The sequence below is a fragment of the Procambarus clarkii genome, chromosome 3, assembly GCF_040958095.1.
Source record: "Procambarus clarkii isolate CNS0578487 chromosome 3, FALCON_Pclarkii_2.0, whole genome shotgun sequence".
Classification (NCBI taxonomy): domain Eukaryota; kingdom Metazoa; phylum Arthropoda; class Malacostraca; order Decapoda; family Cambaridae; genus Procambarus; species Procambarus clarkii.
Genome location: NC_091152.1, coordinates 58,922,732 through 58,936,064, shown reverse-complemented (window position 1 = coordinate 58,936,064; position 13,333 = coordinate 58,922,732). Strand labels below are relative to the sequence as shown.

The 13,333-nt window shown below is 45.8% G+C and overlaps 1 protein-coding gene across 1 annotated transcript in view; it reads right to left on the bottom strand.

Moving 5' to 3' along the window:
- LOC138349638 (uncharacterized) overlaps positions 1-12,854 on the bottom strand; it is an 80,029-nt gene extending 67,175 nt beyond the window's left edge. Inside the window, exons 1-3 of the mRNA XM_069332002.1 lie at positions 12,747-12,854; positions 5,157-5,301; positions 4,546-4,679 (exon numbers count right to left, since the gene is read on the bottom strand). Of these exons, the coding sequence (XP_069188103.1) occupies positions 4,546-4,679; positions 5,157-5,301; positions 12,747-12,854 (387 nt within the window). The remainder of the gene's footprint in view (positions 1-4,545; positions 4,680-5,156; positions 5,302-12,746) is intronic.
- Between the last annotated feature and the right edge of the window lie 479 nt (positions 12,855-13,333).

Genomic DNA, 13,333 nt, shown 5'->3' with positions numbered 1-13,333 from the left:
AACAGTACTCACCTAGTTGTGCTTGCGGGGATTGAGCTCTGGTTCTTTGGTCCCGCCTCTCAACTGTCAATCAACAGGTGTACAGGTTCCTGAGCCTATTGGGCTCTATCATATCTACACTTGAAACTGTGTATGGAGTCAGCCTCCACCACATCACTTCCTAATGCATTCCATTTGTCAACCACTCTGACACTAAAAAAGTTCTTTCTATTATCTCTGTGGCTCATTTGGGCTCTCAGTTTCCACCTGTGTCCCCTAGTGCGTGTGCCCCTTGTGTTAAACAGCCTGTCTTTATCAACGCTGTCGATTCCCTTGAGGATCTTGAATGTGGTGATCATGTCCCCCTAACTCTTCTGTCTTGCAACGAAGTGATGTTTAATTCCCGTAGTCTCTCCTCGTAGCTCATACCTCTCAGCTCGGGTACTAGTCTGGTGGCAAATCTTTGAACCTTTTCCATTTTAGTCTTATGCTTGACTAGATATGAACTCCATGCTGGAGCCGCATACTCCAGGATTGGTCTGACATATGTGGTATATAATGTTCTGAAAGATTCCTTACACAAGTTTCTAAAGGCCATTCTTATGTTAGCCAACCTGGCATATGCTGCTGCTGTTATCCTCTTGATATGAGCTTCAGGGGACAGGTCTGGCATGATATCAACCCCCAGGTCTTTCTCTCTCTCTGACTCTTGAAGTATTTCATCTCCCAAGTGATACCTTGTATCTGGTCTCCTGCTTCCTACCCCTATCTTCATTACATTACATTTGCTTGGGTTAAACTCTAACAGCCATTTGTTCGACCATTCCTGCAGCTTGTCCAGGTCTTCTTGAAGCCTCAAGATGTCCTCCTCTGTCCTAATCCTCCTCATAATTTTGGCGTCGTCAGCAAACATTGAGAGGAATGAGTCTATACCCTCTGGGAGATCATTTACGTATATCAGGAACAGGATAGGTCCAAGTACAGAGCCCTATGGGACTCCACTGGTGACTTCACACCAGTCTGAGGTCTCACCCCTCACTGTAACTCTCTGCTTCCTATTGTTTAAGTACCCCCTTATCCACTGGAGCGCCCTACCAGTTACTCCTGCCTGTTTCTCCAGCTTATGCATCAACCTTTTATGGGGTACTGTGTCAAAGGCTTTCCGACAGTCCAAAAAAATGCAGTCCACCCACCCTTCTCTTTCTTGTTTAATCTTTGTCACCTGATCGTAGAATTCTATCAAGCCTATAAGGCAAGATTTACCCTCCCTGAACCCATGTTGATGGGTTGTCACGAAGTCTCTTCTCTCCAGATGTGTTACTAGGTTTTTTCTCACAATCTTCTCCATCACCTTGCATGGTATACAAGTTAAGGACACTGGCCTGTAGTTCAGTGCCTCTTGTCTCTCACCCTTTTTGTATATTGGTACTACATTAGCAGTCTTCCATATTTCTGGTAGGTCCCCCGTTTCCAGTGACCTACTATACACTATGGAGAGAGGTAAGCAAAGTGCTCCTGCACACTCTTTCAATACCCATGGCGAGATTCCACCCGGCCCAACAGCTTTTCTCACATCCAGCTCCAATTGGTGCTTCTTGACCTCATCTCTTGTAATTTCGAACCTATCCAAGGTCACCTGGTTTGTTGCCACCTCTTCTAGCGCCGTGACATTTCCCTGTTCTATTGTAAAGACCTCCTGGAACCTTTTGTTGAGTTCTTCACACACCTCTTTGCCATTCTCTGTGTACCTGTCCTCACCCACCCTAAGTTTCAACACCTGTTCCTTCACTGTTGTCTTCCTCCTGATGTGACTGTGTAGTAGCTTTGGTTCGGTCTTTGCTTTATCAGCTATATCATTTTCATACCTTTTCTCAGCTGCTCTTCTCACACTGACATACTCGTTCCTGGTTCTCTGGTATCTCTCTCTACTTTCTGGCGTTCTGTTATTACGGAAGTTCCTCCATGCCCTTTTGTTCAGCTCCTTTGCTTTCATACATTCCCTATTAAACCACGGATTCTTCCTTTGCTTCTCTGTTTTTTCCTGTCGGGCTGGGACAAACCTGCTTACAGCCTCCTGACATTTTTGGGTGACATAGTCCATCATGTCTTGTACGGACTTGGTTCCGAGTTCTGTGTCCCAATGTATATCCCATAGGAATTTATTCATTTCCTCATAGTTTCCCTTTCGGTACGCCAGCCCTTTGGTTCCCAGTTCTTTTTTGGGGGTGATAATTCCCACCTCAACCAGGTACTCAAAGCTCAATACACTATGATCACTCATTCCCAAGGGGGGCTTCCAACTTAGCTTCCCTTATATCCGACTCATTTAGGGTAAATATCAGATCAAGCAAGGCTGGTTCATCCCCTCCTCTCATTCTTGTCGGTCCCTTAACGTGTTGACTTAGAAAGTTTCTTGTTGCCACATAGCAGCTTAGCTCTCCATGTGTCTGGGCCTCCATGTGGGTCTCTGTTCCCCCAATCTATCTTCCCATGGTTGAAGTCTTCATGATTAGAAGTCTGGATCTGTTCCTGCTAGCCACAGAAGCTGCTCTCTCTATTATATTGATGGTGGCCAAGTTGTTTCTATCATATTCCTGTCTGGGTCTTCTGTCATTTGGTGGGGGGGTTATATATGACTACTATTATAATTTTCTGTCCTCCAGTTGCTATGGTGCCTAATATGTAGTCACTGAAACCTTCACAGTTCTGAATTACCATCTCTTTGAAACTCCAACCTTCTCTTAGTAGCAAAGCTACACCACCTCCTCCTCTCCCTTCTCTCTCTTTCCTCACTACATAGTAGCCCTGTGGAAACACTGCGTTTGTTATGATTTTCGTTAACTTAGTTTCTGTGAGTGCTATTATGTCTGGGTTTTCTTCTAGTGCCCATTCTCCAAGTTCACTTGTTTTATTTGAAATCCCATCTATGTTAGTGTACATCGCCTTGAAGCTCACTTTCTTCTGTTCATTTTCATGTCCCTTTCTTGGCGAGCATTCTGCTGGTGTGGGAATCTGTTCCGTGGGCGAGAGGATCTGTGAGGTGGTTTGCAGGGTCTCAGAGGATTTTGGGGTGGGGGGTGGGGGTTTAAGGGAAGGGGGGACAGGTAGGGTGTGGGTTAAGGAGATAGGGGGGACATGGAGGATATGGGGTGAGGGGGGAGGAGGGATAGGGAGGGTATGGGATGAAGGGGGAGGGGGGAAAGGTGGGAGGGGGGACATGATGGGAATGGGGAAGGGGTGTCAGGGTCAGAATGGGGTGGGGGGGAGGGAGGGTTGGGTGGGGGCAGGTAGGGTGAGGGGAAGGGAGGGTTTCTATGCAGAGGGGGGTGGTGGTGTTGCCCTCCCCTCTGGTGTTGCTGGGATGCTGGTTTTGGGTTGCCCTCTTGTCTCTGGGACTGTTGTGTTGGGGGCTGTGATTTCCTGGTTTGCTCCTCTCTCCCTGCGCTTCCTCCTTGCATCTGCTGCCCTGGCTCTCTCCTCCTTCGTCCTGTCCCTCTGCAGGAATACTTTTTTGTATCCCTCCATATGTTGCAGACGACTCTTCCTTTCGAGAATGTCCTCCTTCGTGGTTTCGTTTGTAAACACCACCTTTACAAGTCGGTTTCTGTCCTTCTTGTACCAGCCCAACCTGAAAACCTTCTCAATGTTATGTACAGCCCCTTCCATCTGTAACCCCTTCAGTAGCCCATGTACTGCCTCTCTATCCTTGCCATTCCATTCTTGCCTGTTGGATCCTTCCTGTTCTTTGATGCCTACAACTACCACTGATCTTTTTCTCTCCAGCAGTTGAGTGGTGCACCTTGCTGCTTCCTGTGAGGTAGCTGCCTGCATCGCTACCTCCCTCACTGTGTCCATTGCTTCTGAGCTCTTTTTCAGTATATCTGCAAATGTTTCAGGTACAGAGGCATTTCCTTCCAATGTAACATTCCCACCTTCCCTTTGGATGATAATCTGATGCTCGGTCTCTTTATTTTTCTCTGGGAGATTTGATCTCCTCCCTTGCTGATGCCAGCTCACTTTGCAGATTGTTAATTGTAATCCTCATTTCATTCATCTCCCTCCTGAATTCCTCCAGAACTTGGGTTAGCAATTCCTTCGTTTGATCACCCTGGCTGCTTCCCGTGAGGGTGTGTGGGGGGGGGGAAGCTGCAATGAGGGTTAGAGGGGGAGACAATAGAGGTTGGCAGCCTGCTTGCCATGTGAGGGGGCCCCCTGATGCCAAAATAAACCCAATACCGACCTACAGTTCCATCGACTGCCAGTCCGGTATATGAGGCTCCAGATACCCAGGCATAGGTACAGTGTAGCATAATGTGCTTAAGATCATACCTGTTGACCAGACCACACACTAGAAGTTGAAGGGACAACAACGTTTCGGTCCGTCCTGGACCATTCTCAATCGACTTGAGAATGGTCCAGGACGGACCGAAACGTCGTCGTCCCTTCAACTTCTAGTGTGTGGTCTGGTCAACATACTTCAGCCACGTTATTGTGACTCATCGCCTGCATACCGAAGATCATACCTATTTGACTTCTACCATGTGTACTAAAGGCAAAGCATCTTACCACATATCTGTTGGTGTGCTCGTATGACTTGAGGTGGGTGAGCATATTCTCCTGGTTGATGCGACTCATCTGGCAAAGTTGGCACGAGAAAGTCATCTGGTTGTAGTAAATCTCCTTGAAAATGAAGCTCACACCTGCAATACCAAAATGTGTTCTTTACACTAGAGCACAGGTATCAAACATGCAGGCAGGCAACCAACCTTCCCGCCCGCGCGGCCCGCCACCTTCCCGCTTACTGCTGGGTAAGTACCTAGCAGTAAGTACCAACAAGTCACTGGCCCAGATTACTAGCCTAATTATATTAACAAATATTCACCCAACTCTCAAGAGAACCAGTCAGGTGAAACAGAGATCCTAAGAGGACGAACACTGGAATGTCTCCGATCAGACAAGAACAGTGATGACGATGAGAGAAACTGAAGTGGTGGGTGAAGGCACAAACAGGCATTATACAATGAAGGAACAGTGACCAATAATCTCACTCTTATGGATTCCCACCCAGGTCTAGTGAGGTTCACAAACAACCACAAATGACTCCCATTATGACGTTCCTGCTAACCCTACTGACTGGCTTAGGTTTAAAAGTAAAGAGAATGACACAAAACACTCACCAATAATAGGGACGGTTGAATCTATTATTTCCTTCTCGAGGCTTCCCGTGGGGAAACTTTTATAAAACATTCCCAGTTTTACACCGCTCACTCCTTTTGCAGGTTGAGGTGGTTGGACTGACATTTGTTGCACGGATGCTCGCTTCTGTCGTACAAAAAAAAAAAACTCGTCAATGTCTTTCTAGTCCTCTGACAGTAACTACATGATCAAAAAATTACCTAAAATATTAAATGTAATAATACAAACGTTGTTGTTTTTGCAATATTTTGAGAGAAATTTACTGGATGCAGTACTGTACAAGTAACTGATTACCATTAGCAAGAACCAAAGTAATTCATATACAATTCTAAATGCAAAATACCAGAGTTGAATGTAATGAAACGCCATTTTTCTAGGTGAGACCTGGAGGCTCCCCGGAGCTATCCAGGCTGATATGCTAATATCAGACTTTGGCATCAGTCATGTGTATGGAGTTCTGTGGGCCTACCGGGCACCACAAGCCAGAACCTGACCCCCTCAGAGAGGTGCGAGGAACAATGGCCTATAAAAACCCCGTGTGGTTGGAAGCATTCTATGTCTGCCATCGACCAGGTTTAGGCACCCAGAAAGGTAGGCGTCCCAAAACAAACCCCTATTCTGGTGAAAATTGCTACAAAAACCCGAACAAGTGGATAGAACTCCCCAAACAGAAACGAGCAACCGAATATGACTTCACGTCATCGCGCCGCCATCTGCGCACCTCTTCCCTTCCCGGGAGGGGGAAGGGGGAGCCCCAGAATCCCGCGATGGCCATCCACACCCCAGTTCTGAGGCTGGATATCAAAAACACGTGAAAAACCACCGACAGGAGGGAGGGTTGCCGGGGAGCCTCCGGGTCTCACCTAGAAAATGGCATTTCATAACAATCAACTCTGGTTTTCTGGGGAAAGCCCCATTGGTTCCCCGGAACTACCTACCCAAAGACAAAAAGAAGAGGGATCTAACCCAGGAGGCGGAAGTCGCTCACTCCCAAACGTGAAGTAGAGACAAAAGATTGCAACTGCCAACCCAAGGCCATACAGGCCCGACAAAGCCCAGGAACATCAACGAAGGCACGCATAGCCAACCTACAGACAACGTAGGCACGGGGATAGACAGCAGGCTGGCAGGACCTAACCACCCCACGAACGACCCGAGAGAACCGCACCCTGGAACAGGGAAGAAGGAAATTGACAGGAACAACCCAAAGCGTGACCCAGGTTACAGCAGCCGTGGCACACAAAGGACGGCGAAACGCCACAACCGAACAACACATGATGCACCCGCGGCCAGACCAACCAAGCATCAACAACCCAAGGACTCCTCCAGAAAGCAGCCGCATCAGTCATCGACAGAAAAGTAGGAGATGGCTGCAAGTGAACAAATCTATCAGGAGAACCAAAAGAGCCAAACCCCGGCGCCGGAGGAAAGCATGAAGCACCCCGACCCGACCCCCAGAGGCCAATGCCAACACGAAAAAGAGCCTCTGAAAACAATCCAGAACCGAAGGGGCTACAACAAACCGAGGAGAAAAGAAGAGAGCACCCAATCCAAGAACCATGACGGCGCAAGCAGCGCAAGAGCAGGCTGGAGGTGAATTACGCCAGAGACAGCTTGCGAATTGGCGCAAAGGGAAAACCAAATCTGAAGCAACCTGGAGCAGCTCTGCCAGTGCCACACGAGACAAGGCAACAGTATGTGGTAAGATGACGGCCCTGAACCCCCACAAGAGAAGGGCAAGACCACGCCAACAAAATGCAGCACACACACACTAAGGGATAAAAAGGAAAAAGGAGAAGGAAGGACCATCACAAATACCCACACCGCCACCGAGACAAAGCACGCAGGTGGGACATCATCAACGAAGTCACCTGATCAACAGATGGTGAGCGACTCAAGGCAGAACCGAACCAGCCCCGCCATGGACCAATTGAGCATAGGAAGAGGTGGAGCCGCGGGATAACCTCGGGTGCGAACACCGAGCAAGCAGAGCAGGAAACCCAAGCCAGCAAGGAACCAGATGGAACGTTTGCCATACAGAAAACTTCCCAATGCTAGTGAGCTTGCCAAGAGATCGGAAACACTGTGGTTCTGACACAAGACTCGTGAGAAGTGACACCGCGAGATCGTGAAAATGCCAACTGGCAGGACAAGCCAGGAAACCAGGAAACCCGGCAAACCAGGAAAGAACCAATCGGAGCGAGCAGAATCGCACCATCCGAGAGGAACCCCCCCCCCCCCAGACTCCTGAAGGACCAACAAGTCCAACAACGGATGACAACTGGAAGCCGCCAGCAGATAAAAGGCAAAACCCAGAAGCCGCAAACAGCAAGGACAAAATTGCGATGATAAACGAAGAGCCAGGGCCTAGGCCCAGGCCGAGGCCAAGGAAGCAAGCACAGCGAACCGAAACGCAGAGCGAAAAGCAGGGACACAGCAGCCCACAGGAGCGGAGAACGCAGCCCCAACAGGGCAGAACGAAGCACGCAATACCGAAGAAAGTATGAAGAGAACAAACCAGGACATGAACAGCACAAAAACAAAAATGCACCACCCGAAAAGAAACAAAGAAAAAGGCAAGAGCCAGGACCCGGAGCCCATCCGGGTCCTGGATGGACCCGGATGAATTATCAGGAGCCAGATAATTTTTGGTTGCAAAGAAAAGGAGATAACATCTAGATCAGAAAGAGCTATAGAAGAAGCGAAAGTAGTAGATAAAATTGTTGGCCTCGTGGAAGGTCTTACTACCTTAGAGAATGTGCACGACTATAGGAGAATAGGCAGGTATGTAAAAGGGAAAGATCAACCTTTAAGGATCACTCTAAACGGTGCCAAACAGATGGAAGTACTGTACTAAGGAATGCCAGAAAATTACAAAGTGATGAGGATGGGAAAGTGTGGTCATTAAGACATGATCTTTCAAGAGAAGCTGAAACTAAACCTCGTAGAGACAAAACGTCTAAATGAAAGCAGAAACGAAAAAGAAATAAATTCTTTTTTCTACAAAGTGATAGGGGTAGGTGGGCCACTAAAATGCTACAAAAAGGCAAACCAACAAAATTGCTAGAGAGAGAGGGGAAATGAGGAATAAGGAGAAGGGGAACATGTTCCTGAAAATAGTATACACCAATGTAGATGGAGTGAGATCGAAGATGATGGAGTTATGTAATGTAATACAGCTGCAGACACCAGACATTGTTGCACTCACAGAGACAAAACTTGAAGATGTTATTTTAAATGAGGTCATATTCCCAAGGGGCTACTCGATTTGGAGACGGAACAGAAAAATTAGGAAAGGCGATGGAGTTGCTGTGCTGGTGAAAGAACACCTAAAGGTGAACGAAATAATGATTGCCAATCCACGAGAAGCTGACATAATAGCACTAGAGATCTGCCACGAGGATGATAAACTAATGATCATAAATGCATAGTCAACCGCCAAGCAACACATGGACAAAGGAGGAGCTAGATATTAAGTGAGGGGGTCTTATAACAATAATAAGAGAGATTATAGCGAGAACGGATAAAGACAGATCACGACTGTTGATAGTCGGGGACTTCAACTTGAAATCCATAGACTGGGAAGCATATAAAACTAGAACAGGATTTTTGGACCGGTAGATTTGTAGACCTCATCCTGGAAATATTCTTGTATCAACATGTTAAACAAGCTACGAGGATGAGGGAAGGAGACGTTACCTCAATGCTAGATTTATATATTTACTAGGAAGGAGGAAGAGATATTTGACATTCAGTACCTTTCTCCCTTGGGTAAAAGTGATCATGTCTTTTTGGGAATAAAATATGCAATGCGTTATAATCTGGAAGAAAATAAGGAGGTTGTAGCAGTTGAAAAAACCTGACTTCAGGAGAGGACATCATGGCAACCTTAGAAAACACTTTAGTGAGTATAATTGGACAGACTTGTTGCTAGGCAAGGAAGTAAATGAGATGTATGTCGATTTTTGTGAAATATATAATAAAGGCATAAAAAATTTATACCAAAACAGAGATGCAGAACTAGGAAACAAGATTGGTTCAACAGAAATTGCAAGAGGGCCAGAGACCAAAAGACACAAAAATGGAATCAATACAGGAAGAGGCCAAACCCTCAAACATACTAGCGATACAAAGATGCGAGAAACAACTACACGGCAGTGAGGAGAGAGGCAGAAAGAAATTTTGTAAAAAGGGATTTCAGACAAACGTAAAACAGAAGCAGGTCAATTCTATAAATTCATAAACAACAATTGCAGGTAAAGGATAATATTCAGAGATTGAAAATGGGAAATAGATTCACGGAAAATTAAAAAGAAATGTGTGGAACATTAAACGAAAAGTTCCAAAGTGTGTTTGTACAAAATGAGATCTTCAGGGAACCAGACACAATAAGAATTCCAGAAAACAACTTAGAGCACATAGAGGTGTCTAGAGACGAAGTGGAAAGAATGCTCTAGGAGCTAAGTAAGAACAAAGCAGTTGGCCCGGATGGAGTTTCACCATGGGTTCCGAGAGAATGTGCCCCTGAGCTCAGCATTACATTTCAACTGATTTTTCAGGCATCCCTGTTTACAGGAGTTATAGCTGATGTGTAGAAAAAGGCTAACATAGTTCCAATCTACACAAGTGGCAGCAGGGAAGACCCCCTTAATTATAGACCTGTATCATTGTCAAAATATTGGAAAAAATAATTCAAACTAAATGGGTAGAACACCTGGAGAAAAACGATATAATATCAGACAGTCAGTATGGTTTTTGATCTGGAAGATCCTGTGTAACGAACTTACTCAGTTTCTATGATCGAGCCACAGAGATTTTACAGGCAAGAGATGGTCGAGTTGACTGCATCTATCTGGACCTAAAGAAGGCTTTCGACAGAGTTCCACATAAGAGGTTGTTCTGGAAACTGGAACATATTGGAGGGGTGACAGGTAAGCTTCTAACATTAATGAAAAACTTCCCGACTGACAGAAAATGAGGGCCGTAATCAGAGGCAATGTATAGGATTGGAGGAATGTCACGAGTTGAGTACCATACGGTTCAATTCTTGCACCGGTAATGTTCATTTTATTTTATTTTATTTTATTTTATTTATTTTATTTATGCATATACAAGAATGTACATAAGGAATGTGAGGATACAAATATGGTAATTACAGTCTTGTAAAGCCACTAGCACGCGCAGCATTTCGGGCAGGTCCTTAATCTAAGAAAATTTTAAGGAGGTAAATACTTGCAAAATTTATAGACAAAAAAATGATAACAGATTACATGAAATGAAAAAAAAAAAAAGATGAGAGAAAATTGTAGGTACAGTATATTAAAGCACATAGGTAGCTAAGATTGATTGCAATGACAGCTTAAAATGGTAGTTGACAACAAATTGGTAGGCACAATACAGCAGAAACAATATAAGATTGATTGCAATGACAGCTTGAATGGTAGTTGACAAAAATTGGTAGTCACAATACAGCATATGGCTAGCACATAAAAGAAGACAGCAATGAACACAATGATAAGGTTGTTTGATATTACATAAAAATTAGGAGATTGGGTAACACTAGGTACAGAGCAAATTTAAAGCTCAGTGTAGGAAACTAAATAGATGAAGTTAGGTACTTTTTGGTTTTGCTTTTAAATAAGGCAAAAGTTTTACAGTTTTTCAATTCACTAGGGAGTGAGTTCCATAGACTATGTCCCTTAATTTGCATAGAGTGTTTACACAGATTAAGTTTGACCCTGGGGATATCAAAGAGATATTTATTTCTGGTGTGGTGATAATGGGTCCTATTACATCATTGTCTACATAAACGATCTACCAGTTGGAATGCAGAATTATATGAAAATGTTTACTGATGATGCTAAGATAATAGGGAAGATAAGAAACCTAGATGATTGTCATGCCCTTCAAGAAGACCTGAACAAAATAAGTATATGGAGCAACATTTGACAAATGGAATTTAATGTGAATAAATGCCATGTTATGGAATGTGGAATTGGAGAACATAGACCCCACACAACCTATAAATTATGTGTGAAATCTTTAAAGAATTCTGACAAAGAAATGGATCTAGAGGTGGTTCTAGATAGAAAACTGTCACCTGAGGACCACATTAAGAACACTGCATGAGGACCCTATGCTACACTTTCTAACTTCAGAATTGCTTTTACATACATAGATGAATACTAAAAAAATTGTTCATGACTTTTGTTAGACCAAAGCTAGAATATGCAGCAGTTGTATGGTGCCCATATCTTAAGAAGCACATCAACAAACGTGAAAAGGTGCAACGACATGCCACTAAGTGGCTCCAAGAACTGAAGGACAAGAGCTACGAGGAAAGGTTAAAGGCATTAAATATGCAAAAACTAGAAGATAGAAGAAAGAGGCGATATGATCACTACATACAAAATAGTAACAGGAATTGATAAAATTGAAAGGAAAGAATTCCTGAGACCTGGAACTTCAAGAACAAGAGGTCATAGATTTAAACTCATGAAACAAATCTGCCGGAGAAATATAAGAAAATTCACTTTTGTAAACAGAGTGGTAGACAGTTGGAACAAATTAGGTGAGAAGGTGGTGGAGGCTAAAACCGTCAGTAATTTCAAAGTGTTATTTGACAAAGAGTGCTTGGGAGATGTGACACCACGAGCGTAGCTCTCATCCTGTAACTACACTTAGGTAATTACGATAGGAAGCGACAGTATTCGGCATAAGACAACGGTCCTGGAACAACTAAGAAAGAAAGGACATGACAACCTTAACAGACGGCGAGGTACACCTACAAAGCGAAAGAAACAGAAGGACCACCAAGAGACCTCATACTGCCGCTGAGATGAAGCATGCAAGTGGGACACCAACAATGAAGCCACCAGATCACCATACAGGTGATGATAGACCCAAGTCAAAAATACCATACACGAAGACTCAAGGAGAAGATCGAACCAGACACGTGATGCACTGGACTGATCTGCTGGAAGAGGAGGAGTCGCGGGAAAACCTTTGGGTTTGGACACCAAGCAAGCAGCGCCTGAAACCAAGGCTAGGCTGGCCACCACGGGGCCAAGAGGACTACTCTCCCCTGGTAGGTCTCCAAGTGAGTCAGGACCTGGAGCAATAGCTGAACCGGAGGAGAGTAATACAGGAACCCCTAACTCGACCAATCCTGCAGAAAGGTACCGACCCCAACGGCCTCTCAGTCAGAGAACGGCGCCACATATATCGGAAGGTGCTGTGACCACGCCGACATGAAGAGGTCCACCTCCAGGCGCCTGAACATCTCGAAGAGCCAAATGAACGAGTTAGCGTCGACTGTCCATTTCGTGGACAAAGGAACGAACCAAGACAGGCCGTCCGCCAGGATGTTGGAAACCCCCCCGAACGACAATTGCCAGGAGAGCCAAACCCCGAGATCTCACCAGACGAGTCACCCGATGTGACCAGCCCCAAAGAGTTGAGGACCGCATCGAACCCCCTACGTTTAGACAGTGAACCACCTGGGACCAATCCAAATGGAGTCAGATCATCGATCCGTGGGCAACCTGAACCCGCCGAAGAGAAAATCACACTGCCACGAACTCCTGCAACGTGCTGTGGACTCGACGGAAGGATGGACCCCACAGACCCTGGCCGGCCTGGTGAGCATTGGTCACAAAGCCCCAGTCGAGAGATGACATGTCCGTGAACACATCGAGCGAGGGCTTGAGTAGGCGCCAACGCACTGAAGCCCCCCAAAAAAACGAAGAGGAAGCCGGCGACGCAGCAACCGACGCAAGGCCCCCAGGGGTCGAGCCCAGCGATCACAAGAGAGGCGGATGGGACATCCCCGAAGGACACTAAACAGTCGACACAGTCAAACCTGACCCGGCAGGTAGATCATCACAAAGTTCAGGCTCGCACACAGACCCTCAAGCAACCGCCGGTTGACCCGAGAACCCTCCAAAAAACGACAAAGGCGGGACCGTAGGTGATGCAGAGAAGCCAGAGGGAGAGACAAGGAAGCAGTCCGAGAGTCCCACAGAAGTTCCAGCCAAGTCCAAACTTGGGAGGGAACCAGATGGGGCTTCCTCCAGTTCCCCAAGAACCCAAACCTGGCCAGCTGGGAAAAAACCAAATTCCAGGCGAGCAGACAAGCATACCGGCTGGGAGCCCATAC